The sequence below is a fragment of the Mytilus trossulus genome, chromosome 1, assembly GCF_036588685.1.
Source record: "Mytilus trossulus isolate FHL-02 chromosome 1, PNRI_Mtr1.1.1.hap1, whole genome shotgun sequence".
Taxonomy (NCBI): domain Eukaryota; kingdom Metazoa; phylum Mollusca; class Bivalvia; order Mytilida; family Mytilidae; genus Mytilus; species Mytilus trossulus.
The window spans coordinates 14910189-14936096 of NC_086373.1; the positions used below are offsets into that span (position 1 = coordinate 14910189).

Consider the following 25908-nt stretch of genomic DNA (forward strand, 5'->3'; position numbering starts at 1 on the left):
ACGAGTTGCGATATATAAACACCGTATGATGGAGCCAAAGGCACATCGCCGTCTAAAAAAGGAAAATTAACAATAGGAAATGAAAAATCGTCTCTTTTGTCGTAAATTTTAGTGTGAAGTTTCCCGTTTGAAATTGAAATGTCTAAATCTAGAAAAGGACAACTGCTGCTGTTTATGTTAGATTTAGTTAAAGTAAGTTCGTTTGGGTAAATTTCTGAAGTATATTTAGAGAACTCTGGATTATTCAACGAAAAAATATCATCCAGATAACGGTAGGTATTTTTGAATGTATCAACCAAATGTAACAATGATGGGTCTTTACTGAGTTTGGTCATAAACTGAGATTCATAGCAATATAGAAATAAATCTGCTATTAAAGGGGCACAGTTGGTGCCCATAGGAATACCTACTACCTGACGATACACTTTATCGCCGAAACGTACATAAATGTTATCAAGCAGAAAGTTTAAAGCTTCAATCATATCCTCACATTTCCAGTAAGTGTATCTAGCATACTTTCCTTTTTCGTTACAGAAAAAGGCCTTAAACGAGTTACAGCAAATAAAATTACAATGAGATTTTTCGAAAGACCATTTTATCAAATACAAAAACTTTTTCTTTATAAGATTGTGTGGAAGTGTAGTGTACAGAGTAGAAAAATCATAACTGTCAACAGAATTGTAAGGACCATTGAAAGCAATGATTAAGGATCAATGAATCTGGATTTGGTGTTTAGATAGTAGGTGATTCAGGACTGAAGGTATGGTTAATGATAAGTGATTCAGGACTAATCATGGTTATGGATCAGTGAATCTTGATTTGGTGTTTAGATATCGATGGTAGGTGATTCAGGAATATAGGTATGGCTAAGGATCAGTGATGCAGGACTAAGCATGATTAAGGATCAGTGAATCTGGATTTGGTGTTTAGATGGTAGGTGATTCAGGACTAGGTATGGCTAAGGAACAGTGATTTAGGACTAAGCATGACTAATGATCAGTGAATCTGGATTTGGTGTTTAAGGACTATAGGTATGGTTAATGATCAGTGGTTCAGGACTAAGCATGATTAAGGATCATTGAATCTGGATTTGGTATTTAAATGGTAGGTCATTTAGGACTAGGTATGGTTAATGGTCAGTGATTCAGGACTAAGCACGATTAAGGATCAGTGAATCTGGATTTGGTATTTAGATGGTAGGTGATTCAGGACTAGGTATGGTTAATGATCAGTGATTCAGGACTAAGCATGATTAAGGATCATTGAATCTGGATTTGGTATTTAAATGGTAGGTGATTTAGGACTAGGTATGGTTAATGGTCAGTGACTCAGGACTAAGCACGATTAAGGATCAGTGAATCTGGATTTGGTATTTAGATGGTAGGTGATTCAGGACTAGGTATGGTTAATGATCAGTGATTCAGGACTAAGCATGATTAAGGATCAGTGAATCTGGATTTGGTGTTGAGATGGTAGTTGATTCATGACTAGGTATGGTTAATGGTCAGTGATTCAGGACTAAGCACCATTAAGGATCAGTGAATCTGGATTTGGTATTTAGATGGAAGTTGATTCATTACTAGGTATGGTTAATGATCAGTGATTCAGGACTAAGCATGATTAAGGATCAGTGAATCTGTATTTGGTATTTAAATGGTAGGTGATTCAGGACTAGGTATGGTTAATGATCAGTGATTCAGGACTAAGCCAGGTTAAGGATCATTGAATCTGGATTTAGTATTTAAATGTTAGGTGATTCAGGACTAGGTATGGTTAATGATCAGTAATTCAGGACTAAGCAAGGTTAAGGAGCATTGAATCTGGATTTGGTATTTAGATGATAGGTGATTCAGGGATAAATGAATCTGCATTTGGTATTAAATGGTATGTGATTCAGGGGTCATTGAATCTGGATTTGGACTTTAAATGGTAGGTGATTAATGACTAGGTATGGCTAAGGATCAGTGATTCAGGATTTAGTATAATCTTAATGGTAAATGATTCATTACTAGGTATGGCTAAGGATCAGTGATTCAGGATTTAGTATGTTCTTAATGGTAAATGATTCATGACTAGGTATGGTTATGGATCAGTGATTCAGGATTTAGTATGTTCTTAATGGTTAATGATTCATGACTAGGTATGGCTAAGGATCAGTGATTCAGGATTTAGTATGTTCTTAATGGTTAATGATTCATGACTAGGTATGGCTAAGGATAAGTGATTCTTGATTTAGCATTTTCTTTATGGTAAATGATTCATGACTATTCTTAATGGTAAATGATTCATGACTAGGTATGGATTAGGATCAGTGAATCAGGATTTTACATGGTTTAGAATTGTTCAGGATATGTTTTTCAGGATATGAAATCAATAAGGGCAGGTTTATCATGGAATAATGTTTTTTTCCATATCTATAAGTGATTACTATTTGTAACTGTTATGAAATAAATGTTCCTTTATAATATAAGTTTCAAATGTAAGAAGTATTCTGTAGTATCACTTTTGTTGGAAGACATATTCCATTGAAACCTGTTTAAACAGAACCCCTTCCTGACTTAAGATTTTGTTCGCTTTTGGCAAATGTTTGGTTTTATAGCTGAGGTTCACAATGCATACAATATGAAATGAAAGTGCTTTAGAAAATGTTTGTTTATACAGGTTTTCTATTTAAGCAGGATTTTATTCAAACAGGTTTCACTGTACTATAATTGTTCCTGACAAATCAAAGACTAGGGCATGGATAATTATTTCAACAAGAACAGATATAAAAAGAGCATCTGTTAGAAGGAACAAATGCATGTTGCCATTGATATAACACTATATTTGTTTATGAACAATGGTGTTTGGGATATTTGAACAGTTTAAGGCAAAATTAAACAGCTTCGTTCTTACTTTATATAATGTATAGTTATATCTATCAATTGCAGGTATTCTGTCTAGTAGTTTCTCTGTCTGCCAATATAATAATTACTAAAATCAATAACCAGCTTATTGCCGATCATGACACAATATATATATAATATATATATATAAATTAAATTTCAAAATGCTCTTTAATTTTCTATACTTTTTCTCCAACCAGTTTCACACCTTTGTGATAATCATGGATGATAATGTATATATATATTTTATATATATGTTACACTCAGAAACGTGTCCTTTCCCCCAAACGTGTCCTTTCCCCCAATCGTGTCCACATCGACGTCAATGAACTGCAAAGCATGTCATTTGTAAAAACACCCAAACTTATCCATTTTTTTAATAAACACCCAAACGTGCCCAACCCCCAAAACGTGTCCATATCAACCAAAATTATTTTCTTTTACATCATTTGCATCCATATCATAAATAAGTATGTTATTTGGTTATTGTTTTTTTTATTATTGTATACTCATTTTACGATCTTCCACTATTTCATTAAAAAAAAAAGATAAATTACCTTAGGTCTTTTTCTCATTGCATTAAATTTTTTGTAGCATTTCCCTCTTTATAATGTGCCATCAGTTGAATTTAGGAAGGCAACAATTTTTTTAAAACTTTAAGGGATTGAAGTTCTTTCTTACTGAAGTCATAATAAAATCCCAACTAGTGTTAATCACAAATAACTGAAAAAATTTAGGCCTCATCTTAAATTCCCGTTATGATAATAGAACCTATCTATAGTATATATCGTTAACATGATGTTGTTTAAATAATGAATGAAATATTTGGCAATGGGCATTATATCTCTTTGTCTTTATGTGTCTTTTGTGATGCTCATTACTTAAAATTTTATTAAAAATACCTATGCTGTTAAAAAACGGAGGTCAATTCGACTGAAACCCACCATGCAATATTCTGATTAATATAAAAGGCATCATCGGAGTTAATTAGTATAAAATAGTTCACACAAATTTCAACTGTACTAAAATTATGTATGTTCACTCTACATGAGCATGAAATATTTGCAACTGGACAATAAGCAATTTCAGTCAAAAGTTTATTCATATAAGAAAGATTAATTGTTTAGTTATAATAATAATTCACAACCGGCATTGAACAAATTAATACAAAAAATTACCACTTCATCCACTGTGTCCCCTATCAAAGAACTGTCGTAAACATTATTGATGTCATTTAGGACATACATGTATTTGCCATCAAAGGCACGAGAAATTCTTGCATTTAAATGTGGACACATTCGGGCAAATAACAATTATCGTTTAGGGCTATTAAATCAGACACGTTTAGGCAATATTGAATATTATGGACACGTTTTGGGGACAATAGACATGTTTGGGGGAATCGGACACGTTTGGGGAGTTTACTATATTTCAATTGTAAAATTTTATAATGAAATATCAAAAAACAAATAACAAAAAGATTTGAAAGACAAGACCTTGTTTCAAAAACATCAACATAACAAGAATGTGTCCATAGTACACAGATGCCCCACTCACACTATCATTTTACATGTTCAGTAGATCGTAAAATTGGGGTCAATACTTTAATTTGGCATTAAAATTAGAGAGATCATATCATAGGGAATATGTGTACTAAGTTTCAAGTTGATTGAACTTCAACTTCATTAAAAAATACCTTGCCCAAAAACTTTAACCAAATCTTTAACCTGAGCTTTGCACTATCTTTTTCTTTGTTCAGTGGACTGTGAAATTTGGGTCAATACTTTAATTTGGCATTAAAATTAAAAAGATTATATCATGGGGAACATGTGTACTAAGTTTAAAGTTGATTGGACTTTAACTTCATCAAAAACTACCTTGACCAAAAACTTATACCTGAAGCAGGACAAACGGACAGACAGACCAACGAACGGACGAAACAAATGAACGGACAAACAGAGGCACAGACCAGAAAACATAATGCCCCTCTACTATCGTAGGTTTTAAAGACCAAAAAGATCAGTCGTATAAAAACTTTGCAAAACTTTCTGCATTTACAGTATCATTGTGAGGTAAATATAGGAAAAATGAGTCAATGAAACATAAATAAATATAAAACTGTAAAAAATTGCAGATGATACCTGTAAGCAAAAATTACAGCCTTATTTGGTGCAGACCATCTCAAAAAGCTTAATGTTCATTCAAGAAATAAATAAACACCACATACAAATATACAATGCATACATAAATATAACTAAGTTATATAACAAAGGAATCACAAATTGGTACTGAAAATCCCTGATCCAAAATAACATAATATAGGGTGTAAGGTAACAAAAATAAAGCAACTCAAGAAAACAACCAGCAACATAACATAGGAATTACAGTGCAATCCTTGGAAACAATATATCATGCTGCCTACCGATCTCGGATATATTTGAACATATTCCTTCTGCTAAAAATATACAAACATACAAACTAAATGATTTTTTGTAATGATTAAAATTTGAAATATCCTATGTTTTCTTAGCCATTGTTTATATATGTTATTAATATTATTCAATGGGTTAGATGAACAATTTATATGAAACAATTTTAAATAACGTGAATACATATTGGAACATGAAATGACTGTACGACAAAATACATAAACTGAGACATATTAATACAGAACTATATCAAGACTTGATTCCTTACCATCCAGCTCCCCTTTGTATCATATTCAGAGCTGTATTGGATTTGGAACTTCTTCGACATCAGTGAGTTAGAATGGTTCCATTCAAGTTTGATTGCAGTTGAATTTTTCTCAACATATTTCAAGTTTACAATTGGAGCTGGTTTAACTGTAAAAAAGATAATCATTATAGTACCATTAGTTGTATGAACAATTACAGATATATTTTTCATTTATTAGCAGCTTTATTCATTCTTTCTGGATCATTGTATATACAGAATACAAATTTGAATTTATCCCTCTATCCTGTAACTTTTTTCTTTTGGGTAATTTTCTTTCCCTTTTTATTTTATCTCTAATTTTGTAAATATAAATAAAGATGTGGTATGATTGCACCTGAGACAACCCTCTACAAGAAACCAAAATGTCACAGAAATTAACCACTATAGGTCATCATACTGCCATACAGCCTTCAACAATGAGCAAAGCACACTAAATTCACTAAATTAGCTATTTATTGGAAAGTAGAATGCTTCTGCTACGTAAATATAGGCTGTTTTTGACAATACAATGTACATATATCGGGTACTAGCATCATTATTAGTCATGCTGAATTACTGAAATCTTCACAATTTTAGCATTTTAGTTTAATTTTAGAAGGTTTCCGTCTTAAATGAAGGTGGCCGCATATGTGTTCATTCATAATATTGAAATGTAAGTTTTATTTGATGATAATACATACCATACATAAAGGTTAAGGCATATTTGATAGATATTTCATATTTAAGCTTGAATCTGAGCATTTTTTAAGACTAAATCAGTTAAAATCTTTCACAAAAAACTAATCAAATCAATCGAAATAGACATGTAAGTGTTTAAAAAGTGTCCAAAATCTTTTGTTAGATCAACCTAAAATTTGAGGTCAATATCGGCCCTTACTGGACCTACTCCTTTAGATATAGTATATCAAAGAACCCTGTAGTATTCAATTTAAGTTGAAATCAAACAAACCGTGCCCGGAAATTTAGAAATGATCCATGTAAACTTGTTGCTCCTTTAAATAAACTTAATCAAAAAGTCTAAAAGGTTACCTATTCAACACTGTAATAAGATCATTGAATATTGTTTTTATTGGTCTTTACACTAAATCCATTGTATGTTGGATGTGTACGGATTGATTGTTTAGTCTTAGGGGCATGATTTTTTTATTAGTTGTTAGTGGCTTTGAACTAGCTGTCAGATAACTCGAGTACTCTCAGATCTGTTCATTGTGTTTTTTTGTGTCGGGATGTATAATTACCCGGCCACGTCCACTTATATTTTTTGTCTATCTGATGAGTTAAACCTTTTTCAACTGATTTTTATAGTTCGTTCTTATGTTGTACTGTTATACCACTGTCCAAGGTTAGGGGGAGGGTTGGGATCCCGCTGACATGTTTAACCCGCAACATTATTTTTGTATGTGCCCGTCCCAAGTCAGGAGCCTGTAAATTCAGTAGTTGTCGTTTGTTTATGTGTTACATATTTGTTTTTCGTTCATTTTTTTACATAAATAAGGCCGTTAGTTTTCTCTTTTGAATTGTTTTACATTGTCTTATTGGGGCCTTTCATAGCTTACTATGTGGTATGGGCTTTTCTCATTGTTGAAGGCTGTACAGTGACCTATAGTTGTTAATGTTTGTGTCATTTTGGTCTTTTGTGGATAGTTGTCTCATTGGCAATCATACCACATCTTCTTTTTTATAAAGTTTTATTTTGGATACATTGGACCTTTATGTGGATACATTCCAAAACCAGGGCCAAAATCAAGAACCCTAAGAAGTTAATGCTAGCTAAAATCAAGCAAATTTCAATGTCTGACCCTTTAAATCTGGCCCATTTAGATAAGCTTGAAAACTTACAAAATATAACTACAATGTACATAATAGATTTAACAAATCAATTATAAAAAACTGAGAAAATAGTTTCCAGACAAAATTATCAATCAAATATATCACAAATACAAGGACACAGTCCTAACAAATAAATTTTAATTACATCTCTGATTATGTCCAACAATAAATATAATGATTAATTATCAAATACATGTTAAAAAATAGGGATAGATAATAAAGTTTTTTTCAAGTCTGCATATATACTAAGTCATTAGTGATTTTTTTTGTGTGAATGTTACTGTAAATTAAATATAGTGCCTTTAAGTTTTTACCTACCAACAGTTCTGGTGTTAAACTCAAATCGGCTGATGTTAGAAACTTGACGTGCCACATTTGTAATATTAATATCCATTTCCACTTTGAAGAGATAAAAATCTTTGTCTGGAATGCTGACTTTTAAACAAGTGCCATCTCTTTCTATGTACTGCTTTTCTATTTCAGATAGCATTCCTCTGAAACAAAAATCATGAAAACATGAACTAAACTTTTATGATTCAAAAATTTAAATACGAAAAATTTGCTGTGATACATGTATATAGTTAAAACAAAACTCCTATGACTCAGATAATGAGAAGAAAACTGATAACTAGTTCAGTGGTCCTTGAAAATCTGTATCTATTAATTCATCTGACCAGCAGCAGTTGAGCCTTGGCAACAGAGTGGTCTACTGTATCATTAGACTGTCAAAACTGAGGAACTCACTTGTTCCAGAGGTGGAATCTATAAACTCATATGAAAATCCTGATCTTTCACATGATCATAGTGGATATTTATGTGTTTGTATATATTTTGTAAGTAAGACTGTATTGTCTTCTATAATTGATCACCAAATTACTGTTGAATATATTATGTGGTGTTGTACGTTGAGGCCATTGTTTTGCGAAAGGAAATTACTGCTGAAGTTATAAATACAAATTTTTCACATGGATACAAACATTGTAACAGTTTATGAATTTTCAGTACTTTCCATAGGATTTCTTCTTACTTTTCTGGACATTGTTTTTCATAAATTTTGTCTCTTTATGATTGGGTATATCTTTGAAAGTTCTGTCAAGAGAGGGTCCAAAAGATGTTTTCACCCATTTTTTCATCTGGGGTTTGTGTTGCTTTGGATTTATTTTTCTATGTTGTGTCTTGTGAACTATTATTGCTTATCTTTTTTTTTAGCCCCGGTATTGTCAGTTTATTTTTCAATCTAGGAGTTTGCCTGTCCCTCTGGTATCTTAAGCCCCTCCTTTGATAATTATATTTACTTACAAGATGCCATATTTGACTTTTACATTAACCTTTGTATAACTTGGAAGGTTCCATCCTCGGTACACAACTCCAAGGTCGAACCAGCATGTCAAGTTCAACCAGTTGTACGCTAGGCAGCGAAAACTTTTCACCGGAGTAGGTGGAACTACAAAATGACATAATAAAATGTAAATTTACTCTATGCATAAATACACTTATTACATATATGCTGAAAACTTTACAGTTGCAATATATTAAAGTTATATGTTTTTTGCTTCCTATTGCAAGTTGATTTAATTTAATCATTTACAACTGTCCCTATATTTGCTTTTCTTAAGGTTATTTTCTGTTTTGTAAGCTCTCCAATGTTGAAATATGTGTTTTTGATTTTACAAAGATTTTCGCCTTAAGCATCACTTTGGGGACTTATATTGTCAAATGAGTATTTGGTGCAGTAAAACTGGTTCTGTGAATGTTATATCAGTTCTGGTTATATCTTCAGAAAAGTATATGGTTGCTATAAAATATTTGAGAAATTCATAAAAAATGATTAATCCTTAATCAGTGGAAATGAAATATTATACAAAAAGTTATTCTCTCAGGAGTTCAGTGCATCAGGCAGTTACTATAGCAGTGATTTATAGCGTTACTTTAAGCATGCTTTGGCAAAACAAACATTTTTATATATATCCAATTCCCTAAGGTAGTAAGGGACTTTTAAAAGAAATGTATTTTATATATTCATGTGCAATTAAGTTTAAAAATAAAAATAGTTATGCCAAACTTGTTTTTTCAAACATTGCTGTATTTAAAGGCTTATATGTGTGAAAAACAAAACAGATATCTAGAAAGGATAACTTTGACTAAATATTCCCCAAAATTCAGTAAATGACGTCACTGTTTTTTTTAAATCTTAAACTTGAGAGAATAACTTTAAGTTTACTAAAAGTTACATAATGAAGGTCATAATAAAAGAAAAATAAATGATCTAAATCAAGCATGATACAAAAATCAATGTCAACAGTTTTTTGAACGCTTTGTTTTAAATAATGTTAAAAATACATATAGTATAAATCAATTCAACAGTGTTACTGAAAAATATGAAGATATGGTATACAACAGAGTGAGAAGTACAGCATGATATGACTTACACCACCAATACAGTCATTTCATTTTAACATTTCTTTTCAGAGAGGAATTTCATCAAACAGAATATTAATGTAAATTTTATGATATGGCCTTACTAATTCGTCATAATTTGGAAAAAAAGTACATGTATAAAACTATATATCCAATGATAAAAAAATTGTTACTTCATATATAAAAAAGAAGATGTGTATGATTGCCAATGAGACAACTATCCACAAAAGACCAAAATGACACAAACATTAACAACTATAGGTCACTGTACGGCCTTATGTTCATTTAACCCCTAGACAGAAGTTGACTTATTGAAAATAGATCAGCTCCAAAAATATTTAATAAAGTCATTTAGAAAAAATAACGAAATAATTCCTGCAAAATTCCAAGATCTTTACCCTTGTGTTTTCAGAGAATAATCAAATCTAATTAGAACTAGAGATAACATCTGTACACACTTCTTTTTATTTCATCAAAATGGAATGAATTTATACAATGTGTCTCTGATCAAATATCATTCTTATCCAGTCTGGTACAGTGGAACATCTATAATGATAATAATGTTTTGAACATCTTGATAAACTTCAACAAGGAGCAAAAAACTACACTTATAAGGAATTTAGAGCTATAAATTGGTTTAATCTTATGTTCTATGTAACAGTTTATCTATCTATCAGCTGGATACAAGTTTTTGTAGTCTACATAATGTTATCATCAGTAAATCTTTTAAAAGACCTACAACGCACCTATTTTTCAAACTGTAATGGGTTTTTATAGAGTGTGGGCGTTTACGATAGAGTTACAATGGACTGTTTTGGAATAATCTGATTGTATTATGTTTTGTGTTTTATTGTCCTGAATTGTATCTCTATTGGAGGGGTTTTAATTTATTCACTCCCATATAATTCAATTCAAGCATGTGTCTATGTTACTGAGAAGACATGGATTATAAACAAGTCAAATTTGTAGTTTGTCTTTATAAAATGCATTGTGTTGCAGGTTAATACATTATTTTGTTTCATTATATTTTAATGTTAGCAGTAATTAATGGAGTGCATTTTTGTTTGTTGGAAGTATTTTTTCTTTTGGAAGATTAACAGTTTTATTAAAATTTTGATAAAAAAAAACCAACTAATACATGTAATGGACTTTTCGTCCAGGACTTAATACATACAAATCTATATATAGTTCTGAACCCATAAAATCTATACCTGGAGAAAGTTAACCTCATTTGATTGCACACTCTTGACACTTCGCCTCTCGATGAATATTAGGATCTATGAGTACTACTTACAAAACATATTGATTTATTGTAACTTGCTTAATGTCCAGTGGCAAATATTTTATGCCTGTTCAGGAAGATGGAAAATGTTTTGTATTTGGTGTTTATCATTGTGTTTTGATTTAGACCCTCAAATAACTTATAATAACACACTTTATTAAATTTTCAAAGATTTTTCATAAAAGGTTGAATAAATTGTAATATTTTTGAATAGTTGGGCATTTATTATCCTATTAACATGTAATGATGGAATTTCTAAAATCACACTATACAAAGAAGTTCACATTATATGGCAATAATCCAGAAAAGGTTATTTGAGTTGACTTCACAAACATTTATATGTATTTATACCCACAAACAAAAATAAATCAGATTTCCGAGTTAAATAACATTTTTTGAAACTAGTACATGTACTTTGTTACAATTGAATACTTTTTGGGGAGCACAAGACATATTGATTTTATAGTACTTGACTTTCTTGTTTCACAACACATTTTTTATCACAGTTTCAAATGTAGTAAAACTGATAAATCATTTAAAGTTTGAAGATTAATCTTATCTCTTAATTCATAACATTCCAGGACAAGAATAACTTCAAATATGACAATAGTTGTGACTGATAAAATAATGGTCTCAATTTAACCATAAGAATATAGAATTACAATTGATGAGATCCATTGAAAAAACAAACCACCATTTATTATTAATCTTTCCACATCAATCCGAGCATCAATCTCCTAATAAACCAGGCTGTTTGTCATGAGCCAAAGCAAGGTTAACAATAAAACAAACATGCAACTTTATCTCTTTTTTTACAAGGTTAACAGACAGCAGACAAACAATTGTTGTTATTATAAAGCCACTCATAAAATTATGTTTTAACATGTCTTCAGGGCTCTCAAAAACCTGCAACCACAGTGCAGTAATATTATCTACTTGACAACACAGGAATATATCACAAAATGGACACCTAAATTCAAATCCTTTTGAGAACCCTGTTCTTTTGGACACTAATGATTAAAGAATCACAGCAAAAAGGATTATTTTTTTGAAGTATTTAAAATTCCTTACAATCAAAATGAATGAATTTTCCCTCTCCAACCTCACAACTGGTTTCTTCGTTCACATCATAATAGCATTTATAATTTAACCAATTTTGATCCTCACAAAGTGGCTCTTCGATTTGATCTCTTATAAAAATTTCTATCATGTCAAAATTTGTAATATTACTTCCTGGAAGTATCTTCTGTGTTACACCACATTTTTTCACTTTGATATTTAACTTAGCAGCTGAGAAATTATGAATTGTCTGTGTATTGATGGAGCAGGTAAAATTCACAGATTCATGAATATAGGAAAAATTAGTATCCTCTGATTCACCAATAAGAGTAAACTCTGGAAAAAAAGGATAACTCATATTTAATTTTGGGAAAGCAAACAAATAGAAACTTAAATACCATCAAACTTTTGTTTAATTGTATTGCAAACAAAAACCCTTTTTTACTGTAACTCACTTGACTGTGAAGTGTTTTATTCAAATCATTTCAATACAATAAAATTCTGAACCAATTTGTTTCATCAAATAAAACAGTACAACTGGTCAAGAAGTTGACTTAAAAACTCTTCAAAGGTCATTAAAGTCAGCATGCCGATATAAGTACTGGTGCATTCCTCTTCAATGGTAATATTTGATTTGTTGACACAAATTGCAGAATTTCCATTAAACTTAAATAGTTGGAATGAAACACTAACAGTCATAATGCCCTGAAGCAGAATGAATTGCAATTCTAATGATTGCAAGTATATGGTGCCCATGCATTTATGGCAGACATGTTAACAAAAAACACAACTGCAACAAAAATGCACATTTTCATACAGATTCAGTATTTCTAGCAGGGCTAGAAATAAACTCTATTGAACTTTCGAAAGGAAAAGACAGAAGATGATTATTGGGGTCAGGTTAACCTACAGATGATTTTAGGGTTCAGAAATTTGTTTTACAGGTGATTTTAGGGGTCAAATGTTTGGTTTAAAGATGACTTTTGGGGTCAAATGTTTGCTTTATAGATGATTTAAGGGGCCAAATGTTTATTTTATAGGTGATTTTTGTGGTAAAATGTTTGCCCTATAAATGATTTTTGGGCCAATTGTTTAATGTAAAAATTTTGAGGCCAAATGTTTGTTTTAAAGATGAATTTAGGGGTCAAATGTTTGTTTTAGAGATGATTTTAAAGGTCAAATGTTTGTTTTAGAGATGACTTTAAAGGTCAAATGTTTGGTTTACAGATGATTTTAGGGGTCAAATAATTGGTTTATTCAAATGGTTGTTTTAGAGATGATTTTAAAGGTCAAATGTTTGTTTTAGAGATGATTTTAAAGGTCAAATGTTTGTTTTACAGATGATTTTAGGGGTCAAATGTTTGGTTTACAGATGTTTTTAGGGGTCAAATATTTGGTTTATAGATGATTTTAGGGGCCAAATGTTTGTTTTATAGATGATTTTAAAGGTCAAATGTTTTCTTTATGTATATGATGACAGACTTTAATAAACAATGATAAATTATGTTATCATAGATTATGTTATCACAGACCACTGCGGTCAAATAAAACAGAGGTATATATTGGGTTAATATGTGAGAAAAAATTCTTACAATCAAAATAAATAAGGTCTGTTTCTCCTACGGGACAACTGGTACCATTCTTTGTTTCATAAACACATTTATATTCCAACTTTATCTGATTCTGATCTTCACATTGTAGGTCCGTGATTGGGTCTGTAACATACATTTCCATAAGGTCTGATGTCTCAATCAAAGTTTGGGGAAGTGGGTGATTAGTACGACATCGTTTCACTGATGCATAGAAATTAGCAGCTGAGAAATTTTGAATGGACTGTTTTTGGATGGAGCAAGTCATATTTGCTGATTAACCAATAAAAAGGAAATGAATGTTCTCTGTAAGAGTTAGTTCTGGAAAGAAAGAAAGAAAATTCACAGTTTTGATTTATAAGAACTCTAAAACTATCTAGCAAGCCCCTAATCCTATAACAACCTATATAATAAGCAGCATACAATGTATGTATCGTCATTTAAGCACATAAGAGTGATCACTAGCCACTAATCATCAGAGTAATAATATCTCAAATTATTACTTTTAGTTGCTGATTATTTTTTTTTTTCTATAGATGACATAGAAAATGACAAAAGACATATACCATAATATTGTACATGCACAAAATGTACAGTTTGTGAATGTACAGTTCTACATAAAATTTGCATTAGCAAAAAAAAATATCTTACAATCAAAATAAATAAATGTTCTTCCCACAATGCAACTGTCATTTTTCTTCCCGTCATAAAAGCAAACGTAATCTAAATATGGCTGTAGTCTACAAGGCAAATCTTCGATAACATCCCTAACATAAATTTCCTTTGACCCATTTATTTGGCCAATTTGTCTATGCAGCGGCTTTATTTCTTGACATTTATTTATTCTGATATTTAAATTTTCGACAGAGTAATTTTGAATGGTCTGTTTGTTGATCATGGTGCAAGTCATATTTGCTGATTCACCGATAAATAGGAATTTAATATCATCCATTACAGTAAGGTCTGGAAAGAAAAGAGGAAAAACTTTTAAGCACTTTGTAATGGACACCAAAATAATGTCTTGAAAATATTTTTTCTATACTAATCTACTTTTTAAAATCTTTCTGAATTTCTTATTATTTGGTAGCTGTCTTTTTAACATAGATTAACCTATCCATTCATTATTACCGTAAATTGTTCATTTGGTTTTAATTAAACAAGTAAATTGAGGCCTTTTGATAGATCTTTCTTTACTTTAACTGCTTAGGGTCTATTAAATAAATGTTCCTGTGAAGAAGGGCTTAGTAGACACTTATAAACCCTTTAACCTTTGACCTTCTGATCCTAATTATTAATCTCATAAATAGTCAAAAAATATCATAAGACTCTAAGAGCATCATCCGTACATAGTCATAAAATATCATAAGGACCTAAGAGCATCATCTGTACACAGTCATAAAATATCATAAGGACCTAAGAGCACCATCCCTGAACAGTCAAACTAGAGGCTCTCAAGAGCCTGTGTCGCTCACCTGTTACTGTATTTACTGATGTCAGTCATCTTGGTTGGTAGGTGGGGTCATTAGACACTTTTTTTAAATAGATACCATAGTGATGATTGTGGCCACGTTTAGTTTAATATGGCCCATAGTTTTAGAAAAGAAGATTTTTGTACAAGTTACAAAAATGACGAAAATTTGTTCAAAATTGACTATAAAGGGCAATAACTCCTTAAGGGGTACTCTTACAATTTTTATCATGTTAATTTTTTTGTAGATCCTACTTTGCTGAACAAAATTGCTGTTTACAGTTTATCTCTATCTATAATAGTATTCAAGATAATAACCAAAAACTGCAAAATTTCCTTAAAATTACCAATTTTAGGGCAGCAACCCAATAACGAGTTGTCAGATTCATCTGAAAATTTGCGAGGAGATAGATCTTATTCTGATGGACATTTAAATCTTGAAAGATTTGCCCTAAATGTCTTAGTTTTAAAGATATAAATCAAAAACTGCATTTTACCACTATGTTCTAATTTTAGCCATGTTGGCCATTTTGTTTGGTAGGCCGTGCCATCGGACACATTTTTCAAACTATATACCACAATGATAATTATCGTCAAGTTTGTTTTAATTTGGCAATGTAGTTTCAGAAAAGAAGATTTTTGTACAAGTTACAAAAACTGATGAAAATTTGTTAAAAATTGACTATAAAGGGCAATAACTCCTTAAGGCGTTGACTGACAATTTTGGTCATGTTAAATTATTTGTAGGTTTTACTTTGCTGAACATTATTGCTGTTTACAGTTTATCTCTATCTATAATAGTATTCAAGATAATAACCAAAAACTGCAAAATTTCCTTAAAATAACCAATTCAAATTTCCTTAAAATAACCTAACAACAGGTTGTCCGATTCATCTGAAAATTCTAGGGCAGATAGATCTTGACCTGATTAACAATTTTAACCTGTCAGATTTGCTCTAAATGTTTTGGTTTCAAAGATATAAGCCAAAATATACATTTTACCCCTGTGTTCTATTTTTAGCCATGGCGGCCATCTTGGTTGGATGGCCAGGTCACCGGACACATTTTTTAAACTAGATGCCCCAAGGATGATTGTGGCCAAGTTTGGTAAAATTTGGCCCAGTAGTTTCAGAGGAGAAGATTTTTGTAAAAGTTTACGGACGACGGACGCAGGACGACGGACGACGGACGCCAAGTGATGAGAAAAGCTCACTTGACCTTTCAGGTCAGGTGAGCTAAAAATGTCATAAGGGCCTAAGAGCTACAGTGCAGCAGTTAAACAGGTGCTTGAATAAGGATCCAATCTCATTCAAGAGAACTGATTGGTTTTTTTATTTTATTGAAGAAAAAATCATATCCAGGTATAAACATAAAAATGGATTCAGATAAACAAAATATATATTCTTTTTGGGGTATTAAAGTAAATAGATTAAGTGAACCACAAAATCCAAGAACTTAGTATTGACCTTTTTCTTAGAATCTTGGTTAAAAATATGAAAATGTGGTTAAGTAAATTACCACTGAGATAACCTTTAATATTCAACCACAAGGATATGAAATTACAGGACAACATAATTATTCTCGTGCATTACGGTCTCCTTTTACTAGTGTGTCTAGTATAATTGCTTAATTCAAGTCCTTCACTTTTTTTAAACAAATGTTCATAAATATGTGTACCAATTATATAGACCAGAAAAAAATAGTGTCTTAAGAAAACTAGACAAAAGCAAATGTGAAGAAATTAGAAAACTTCTATGAGTGAAAGAGTCTGCCCGAAGAAGGAATTGATTGTAGTGCATGATTAGATATACCATATATAACTAACTATTTAAAAGATATTGAATATCAATCGTGCCCACATCAGTCTTATTGTATGCATTAATGTGAATAAGAGAGACAATTAATTATTGAAACCTGGGAAATCTTGTCTAATGAATCAGTTAATCCATTCAAAATGCTTCCATTTATAAATCTCGTAAATTGCATTCTATGAAATTTGAGAATCTAATTTTCATATGATGTTAACATAATAAGATCAAATTTCAAAATAGAGATAATTAGTCCCTTTGGAATTTCTAACACACTTTCTAAAAGATAAGGGTACCACCATTTGATATTCTGAGGCCATGCTAGGAAGATTTATTCCATATTGATCATTTATTCTAAATTGTTACCAAGGAATTGTATAGTAGTGCTGTTACTATTATAAGCACATTAAGATTTTTCCAAGGCTTTCCTGCACATATTTTCCCCAATTTTGTACACATTTGTTTACTCAACTGCCCTGCATTTAATGTTGCAAAATATTAATTATGATTCCTTTTTTTGTACAAAGTCATCGATTTTATGTTCTAATCCTCCTAAGCCCCTCTTTCAAAAATAATATGATTGTCCCCAAATAGTTAATTTTGCAATCTGATTTTATTTAAAATAAAATAACATTTAGCGCTGCAAAATGTATATAAATAAACTATATAAAAATTCATTATGTGTATTTCTTCCTTTTTAATGCTTTTTAAAATTGAAACTTAAAAACTGTCTTGTGCAAACATTTGTTCTCCTAAGAGTGTAGCCAGGTTTATCCTTTATCCACACCATAAAGATCTTATTGATGAATAAATTATAGATTTAACATTTGACCTACATGATATTCTTCACATAGTTTTTATGTTAACATACAATATTATACAATTATTTGTCAATGTTAACCTTTTCATTAGAAAAATTCTTTGAGTAGGATTATAATTGTGATAGAGAAAGAAAACTTAAAAAAAAAATATTTGTAGGCAAAAAAACAATATTAAAACGGTGCATGAGAGAGACAAAAAACAATAAAATAATCAGAAAATTTTAAATTTAATCTTTCTCATAAAATGGTAAACAGGAAGGATATAAATACATTCCTTATTAAAAAAGGGATGTTTCTTATATAAATCAGAATACTGGGTATCTCTGAGTTTAGAACCTTGACCTTTCAACAATCCAGGTTTTACCCATTTTTCATACCTGTTATAGTTTTGTGTGATTACTTAACTTTAAGACCTTAACCCTATTTTAGATTTGATATTTTCTTTACGATAGTATATTAGATATTCTATAGGGCAACTTGTTCATTAATAAAGCATTTGTATTTTATTCTCTTCCTTACTATTGTAAAGTTCATATTTTAGTCTCCTTGCTTATAATTTTGTGTGAAGTATGACCTCAACCAACATTAGAAACATTCATTGAAAGGACAAGGTGCTTGATGTCAACCTAATTAGGGAACACAAAGACAGAAATGCCTTTACAATAATTTCTGTTTTCTGCACATTGTATACCATTAAATGAAGGTTAAATTCAGAGAAAAGTCACAGTAATAATGGTAATGCAATACTATTTAAACCTTTGTTTTCAGTCCTCAATAAATGTCATATAATAAGACGGGAAATAATATTTACTGGGTTTTTTTCTAGTGCAAACAAATTTTTGACAGTGATCTTGCCATGATTGCAGTTCATTCAAATCTAATATGATTGTTTTGTGGCCCAAATTTTCCTCTACTCACATAAATGACTTGACTATTTGACTATTGTCCTTCTTTAGTAGTTTGAGCATGACTGGACAGTTTGTTTTTGTGTTGTTTTGTAACATCACTTATGTTAGTGGAGGGTTTGATTGCTACACAAGTGCTTTGTAACCTGACCACATTCTAAGAGTATCTGTTCCAAGTCAGAAGCCAGGTTCGTTGCTGTCTATCATATTGCTTTTTGATTATTGTTTTGTAAATCAGGCTATTGGTTTTCTTTACCAGAGTGTACCAATTTTTACTCCCCCTTCATCACTCTGACCCCTACTTTGTGATCCCTCATTCCAATGTCCCTTACTCCTATCCGCCACATCATCAAATGAAACTGACACCATCACACTAGAAATCATTTTGCAGTTGAGCTAGAAAGAAGTCATTTAACAAGCTGGAAGTATTCAAGATCTCTTTTCCAAATTCCTATTTTAAGCCTTTTTATATGTAAAACATTCAAATACACAAAAACCTTTGAAAGTACTAATGTTTGCATTCTTTCTCCTTGTGGTCATACATTTTATATACATGATCAATGAAACAATAATTCTACAGTGAAAATTTAACTTTTTGAAGGTTATGATTTACATAAATATTAAATAAAAGCATATCATAAACTTACAAATATTCTGGAAATTTGATAAGTGAATGGCATGTTTTATAGTATTTATGAGTACCTATGTTTTTTTTTGCATCTATGATGATATATATGATACCTAAATCATACCTTGAGGAAATATTTATGTAAATGATATGTGTAAGTTGGCTCAGTCTTTTTTTCTAAATATGACAACATTCTGATAAAGTACCATATGGAGAATAAATCAAATATGAAAGCAATTTCAATCATATAATATCATCTCAGTGGAATCTTGATGTTTTGGTATATCAGGCCTCTATATTTATATATCTATATTGTAACAACCAAAACCAAAATGTAAAAAAGAAGATGTGGTATGATTGCATATTTTGGTTTGGTGTGAGTCAATGATCTGTGTTGAAAACCATACTTCATTTGGTTTACTTATACAACTTGTGGCTTGGGTGGAGAGATGTCTCATTGGCACTCATACCCCATCTTCTTATATATCTATAAAGCCAAAAATGCTAAAGTCAAACTTTGGTAAATTAATCTGAGGTAAATTCACTTAAAAAAAACTATTTCACCTCATTAATAATGATATCTTTAGTAACTTTTAAATAACTAAAACTGCATAAAGAGGAAAGCGGTGAACAGCTCTTTAAGTTTCAATGTAAAGGTTTTTACTATATCAAAACTCATTCAACATTGTCACGATTGCTTACCTTTATCATTACATACAATAACTTATATATGCAGTATAATGATTCAAACAGGAGATTAAAGTGATAATTGTGAAATTGATATTAGTAAATGACCATCATATATTAGTATATGTTAATATTGCTTGCAGTGTATGTGAGAAAGGCAAACAGTATCCATTTCTTGAATCAATATAAAATATAATAATAGCTAGATTTATTTAATATTCACCAACATTATATGTATTCATGGCAAAAATGTGTGGTCTTGTTTCATAGAAATAATATCATTAAACATTTATGTAATAATATTGTTTCTTGATATCATACAGTATACTAACAAGAGTACTTGCTGATATGTTCTGCCCGCTTAAACGTTCAAAATACAATTTAAGCCAAATTATTGTCTTGAGTTAAGGTCAAACTACAGGTATTACATAAACTTTTCATTATCAATAATCTATAAAAATTAGTTCAAGGTCAGATGAAACCTGCTGCCATAAAATTTACACTTTATAATCATTTAGCATACACCAAATATAGTTGACCTATATATTGCTCTCCAGCTAAATTGACCCTACTACAAAAACTCACTTTGACCAATGAACCCTGATAAATAAGGTCAAGGAAAGATGAACCCTGCCAGACAGATATGTACACTTTACAATGAATCATTCCATATCCCAAATATTATTAACAAACTATTCATAGTATCTGACTGTTTGATTGTTGTTAGTGCTTGCACATTTTGTCCTTATTTTATGGCAGCCAGTTTTTGTTTCTATTGGTTGAAGACACCAAAGTACTGTAGAGAATTCCACAAATGTTTGAGAATTCATGAACCTCAAAAATGAGGTCTCTTCATCATGCTTATCATCAATATGTGTTACATACTGCATCGTTTGTCATAGGCAAGAAAAATATTTAAAAATATGTTAGCATGGTACATTTTCTTATGGTTTAATAACATCAAGAGTATATATATACATGTATGAATGCAAAATTTTTAAGATAAGTTTCCTTCTCTAATTTTTTTCTATTTCTATTTGTTATTTCTATACATGTACCAATGTTAGTATTTGGATGAAGTTTTCAAAATTTGTAAGATATTCTATTTCAGACACACTGGCATTCATACCACATTTTTCTTATATCTATATATATACATTGTGAAGACTTTTTATTCAGCATGTTTAGTAAAATAACATCAATTTGGGGTAGCAGTACTTTAGTTTGTAGGAATATCAGAGTTGTTATATTTTTTTGCAAAAGTAAAATAGTTAATTAATAAACTTACTTCCACTGATGTTAGCACAGTCATCTGACTTTACGAATGTGATTCCCACCAGGCTGTGACACAGAATTAACAGGACAGTCACTGTTCCAATCAAAGTATACATAGCTTACTCCTTCTTGTCAAACTATATCTAAAACAAAATAGAATGGTTATATTATGTTTAACAAAAGTTTTATTTACAGAAACTTCATCCTCTTTAACTTTAACTTTAACATGTGAACAATTGAAACTTAACAAACCTTAAAAGCATATTATTTCGATTGACAATTTCATTATTTAAGTCAGTAATATAATGAATATTGAATTTCTACAAAATATTTTATCAATATCTGTTAAGGTTATACCTTTACATTTAACTAAGTATCTTGCAATTTTTATTATAGTCCATTAAATTTCATCTTTGTGAAAAACTATCAACAAAAGTAACACTCCTAAAACTATATCTTTTTTAAAAAGTGTACTTGAATATACCTTTAAGATATTCATTATATGGATTTTACCATATATTTTTTAGTTGAATAATAAAATATGTGTTACAATTTATGTACCATCCATGTTGATAATCTCATTGACATATATATACATGTACCCTCCAACATTGTTAAGTTGATGTTTAGACGAGTTGTATATACATAATGTTCATAGTCATGTATCACCATCATTGATGGTGATCCGATGGATAAATCTGTTGTAGAGTTGTCACTGACTCAGACGTACATTTGTACTTTTAAATATAATTATTTTCTGTGACTGTATCTTACATTAATTTGTAGGATCCTTTACTATAGATAATTGCTGATCTGTAACAATAACATCTCCATACCTTATATATCATATACTGTAGTACGATGCTAGATTAAAATTGATGAGGAAAGGTAACACACGGCCACTGAAAGCTTTATTTTTGTGAAGCCCAGGTGGTCGTGTGGTCTAGCGGGACAGCTGCAGTGCAGACAATTTAGTGTCACGATATCTCAGTAGCATTGATTCAATCCCGGTGAGGGAAGACTAAAAAATTTGCAAAAGCAAATTTACAGATTTAACATTGTTAGGTTGATGTTTAGACGAGTTGTATATATACCCTAAGATATATATACTTTATCATTATACTGAAAACAATCATTCTACATACCCTCTATGTTTTTACTAATAACAGGGTATAAAGGACTAAATCACAGAATATGAATTACCTAATAATATGTGTGTTAGTATACAGTAGCCTTATTCAAACTTTAAAAGCTACAGGTGGAACACACAATACCTGGAAAACTACAGCTGAGCTCAAATTCATATCCCTTCCCCCTTTTTGTATAGACATGGTAAAGTCTATGCTTTGCTACTGGGATTACCTCCAAAATAATTTGGTTAATAATCTACTAGTGATCACGGATATCCCCTCAAAGAACATGGTTGTAACATTCCATTAATTTCAAAAAGGAATCTTTATCCCACAACCACAAAATGTTTAAAAGTGGTTCTCTATCTATCACATGGAAATCACAAAAAAAAACATTTCCAACACATTGGTTAAAATTTCAAAGCTAGCATGTTTCTATTGAGAGCCTAAAATTAAGCATCTGCATAAAAAATAGGTGCACACGAAAGGCCATTAAATGTTTAAATCTATCAGATTTTTTTGTTTTGAATAACTGAGTATATGTACATGACTAACTTGTTATTGTGTAAAATAATTACCAGATTCACACTGAGATAAACTTCCACTTATTCAACAAAAACAGGTCTTTAAGAATTGTAATTTGTGTTTTCCCCCCTGATTATTATTATTAAAGAATCCATGGGAAAGGTCTTAAAATGTTTCCAAATATTACTGCTAGATTTATGTTACAGCCGAAGGCCACCAATGGGTCTTCAATGTAGCGAGAAACTCTTGTGTCCTTAAGCTGGCCCCTTAAAAATATGTATACAATGTACTAGTACAGTTATAATGGACGTCATACTAAACTCCAAAATTATACACAAGAAACTAAAATTAAAAATAAAATAAATGCTTTAAAAAATAATTACCTTAACCCATTAATTTCTATTTTTTCATTTGATATTCCAATCTTCTTCTTTCTCTCTAATCCAGTCTTATATCAAGGTTTACATTATCTTCCAGACACCTGCATTGATAATTTGTCAAGTTATACAAACATATTTTTTAACACAAGTAGAAATCTATCAAATGGCAAAGGTCATGTTGAATACAGAAAAAATCAAAAAGTCTTTTGAATAGCAGTGAAAAATGAGGTATTCAAACAATGTCCTTTTTCTTATTTTTACCTGAATATCTCATAGTATGGAAGATTGGCCTAAAATTATATTTATCAAAGATATATTAGAAAATTCAATAGCTATTTCAAACAAGACGTCAGTTGGTTATATTTCAAAAGGTAAACCTTTCATTAAATTTGTTAAATTTGAAAGTAGGCAGATCTTCAGCTGTTTAAGATTCAAATACATTTCAAAATTGATAATAATTGAAGAAAAAACATGTCAAAATTGTATATTTCGCAGATGTTAGGACTATTTCTAGCCTCTTATTATACTTTGGTTGTTATATCTTCACACATATTATATTAATAATTCATTTTTCTGTAATTCTATTTTACATATTGTTCGGTGTGAGCCAAGGCTACGTGTTGAAGACTGTACTTTGACCAGTATAATGGTTTACTTTACAAAATGTGACTTGGATGGAGAGTTGTCTCATTGGCACTCATTACCACATCTTCTATTATCTATTTATAACTGTCTTGAAAAGGAAGAGTATCAAAGACCCAATGGCTGTCTATAATAAATATCAAACTCAAATTGTTTTTCCATTACCCTTTTGATGCAATCAACTCACTTTATAGCATTGCATATTAGATATAATTTTGGAAACATTTTCTTTTAAAATAATGATAGCTGAGGATTAGTCTTTGGGTGAAATTAATCATATGTCAGTTAAAAAAACTAGAGGCTCTAAAGAGCCTGTGTCGCTCACCTTGGTCTATGTGAATATTAAACAAAGGAAGCAGATTGAAAATTGACTACAACGGTCAATAACTCCTACAGGGGTCAATTGACCATTTCGTTCATGTTGACTTATTTGTAGATCTTACTTTGCTGAAAATTATTGCTGTTTATAGTTTACCTATATCTATAATAATATTCAATATAAAAACCAAAAAAAGCAAAATGTCCTCAAAATTACCAATTCAGGGGCCGCAACCCAAAAACAGGTTGTCCAATTCATCTGAAAATTTCATGGCAGATAGATCTTGACCTGATTAACAATTTTACTTCATGTCAGATTTTCTCTAAATTATTTGGTTTTTGAGTTATAAGCCAAAAACTGCATTTTACCCCTGTGTTCTATTTTTAGCCGTGGCGGCCATCTTGGTTTGATGGCCAGGTCACTGGACACATTTTTTAAACAAGAAACCCCAAAGATGATTGTGGCCAAGTTTGGATCAATTTGGCACAGCAGTTTCAGAGAAGAAGATTTTAGTAAAAGATATATATAAAATTTACGAAAAATGGTTAAAAATTGACTATAAAGGGCAATAACTCCTAAAGTGGTCAACTGATCATTTTGGTCATTTGACTTATTTGTAGATCTTACTTTGCTGAACATTATTGCTATTTACAGTTTATCTCTATCTAAAATAATATTCAAGATAATAACCAAAAACAACAAAATTTCCTTAAAATTACCAATTCAGGGGCAGCAACCTAACAACGGAATGTCAGATTCATCTGAAAATTTCAGAGCAGATAGATCTTAACCTGATTAACAATATTACCCCAAGTCAGATTTGCCCTAAATGCTTTGGTTTTTAGAGTTATAAGCCAAAAACTGCATTTTACCCCTATGTTCTATTTATAGCCATGGCGGCCATCTTGGTTAGTTGGCGGGGTCACCGGACACAATTTTTAAACTAGATACCCCAATGATGATTGTGGCCAAGTTTGGTTAAATTTGGCCTAGTAGTTTCAGAGGAGAAGATTTTTGTAAAAGTTAACGCCGGACGCAGGACGACGACGACGCCGGACAACGCCGGACGCCGGACGCCAAGTGATGAGAAAAGCTCACTTGGCCCTTTGGGCCAGGTGAGCTAAAAATGTAGAATTTAAAAGTTCCTTTAAAAAAATGTGGATATACCTTTTAAAGCCTTTTCTTCAATTCTCAGTACTCTTATTTCAAGGAAAAATCTTCTTGTATTATATTACTACTATTTAAACATTCCTATAAAAAAAAAGATAAAATACTATACAAGCAGGTAAGTTAATTTTCAAGTAAGAAGTATATACCAGACAATATTTATTATACTATCATGCTAAGGAGGCACAAATCAAACACCAATCAATCACAAAAAAATAATAAAACTATAATCCTAATTATTATACTGATTACACATTTTCGACAAGTTATTGGTTAAAATGCATCTTTAACCGATAGTCCAGTCAAAATAAGTTTGAACATCAGACTTACTGCAACAGAAAATGTTTAAGTTCT

The 25908-nt window shown here is 30.8% G+C and overlaps 1 protein-coding gene across 13 annotated transcripts in view; it reads right to left on the reverse strand.

The window, feature by feature from the left end:
• Positions 1–25908, reverse strand: part of LOC134716138 (uncharacterized) — a 62443-nt gene that overhangs the window by 25069 nt on the left and 11466 nt on the right. For 8 of the 13 annotated variants that reach the window (XR_010106838.1, XR_010106837.1, XR_010106836.1 and 5 more), the window contains exons 2-9: positions 25555–25638; positions 23430–23527; positions 21405–21534; positions 14451–14762; positions 8751–8895; positions 7770–7945; positions 5583–5728; positions 5308–5340 (exon numbers count right to left, since the gene is read on the reverse strand). Coding sequence is in view for 10 of the 13 variants with exons in the window: in XM_063578934.1 (XP_063435004.1) it covers positions 5308–5340; positions 5583–5728; positions 7770–7945; positions 8751–8895; positions 14451–14762; positions 21405–21507 (915 nt within the window). In the remaining 3 variants the exon portion in view is untranslated. Of the gene's footprint in view, positions 1–5307; positions 5341–5582; positions 5729–7769; positions 7946–8750; positions 8896–13802; positions 14121–14450; positions 14763–21404; positions 21535–23429; positions 23528–25554; positions 25639–25908 lie in introns of those variants that run through there. The other 5 variants (XM_063579001.1, XM_063578973.1, XM_063578964.1 and 2 more) reach the window with 5 other exon arrangements.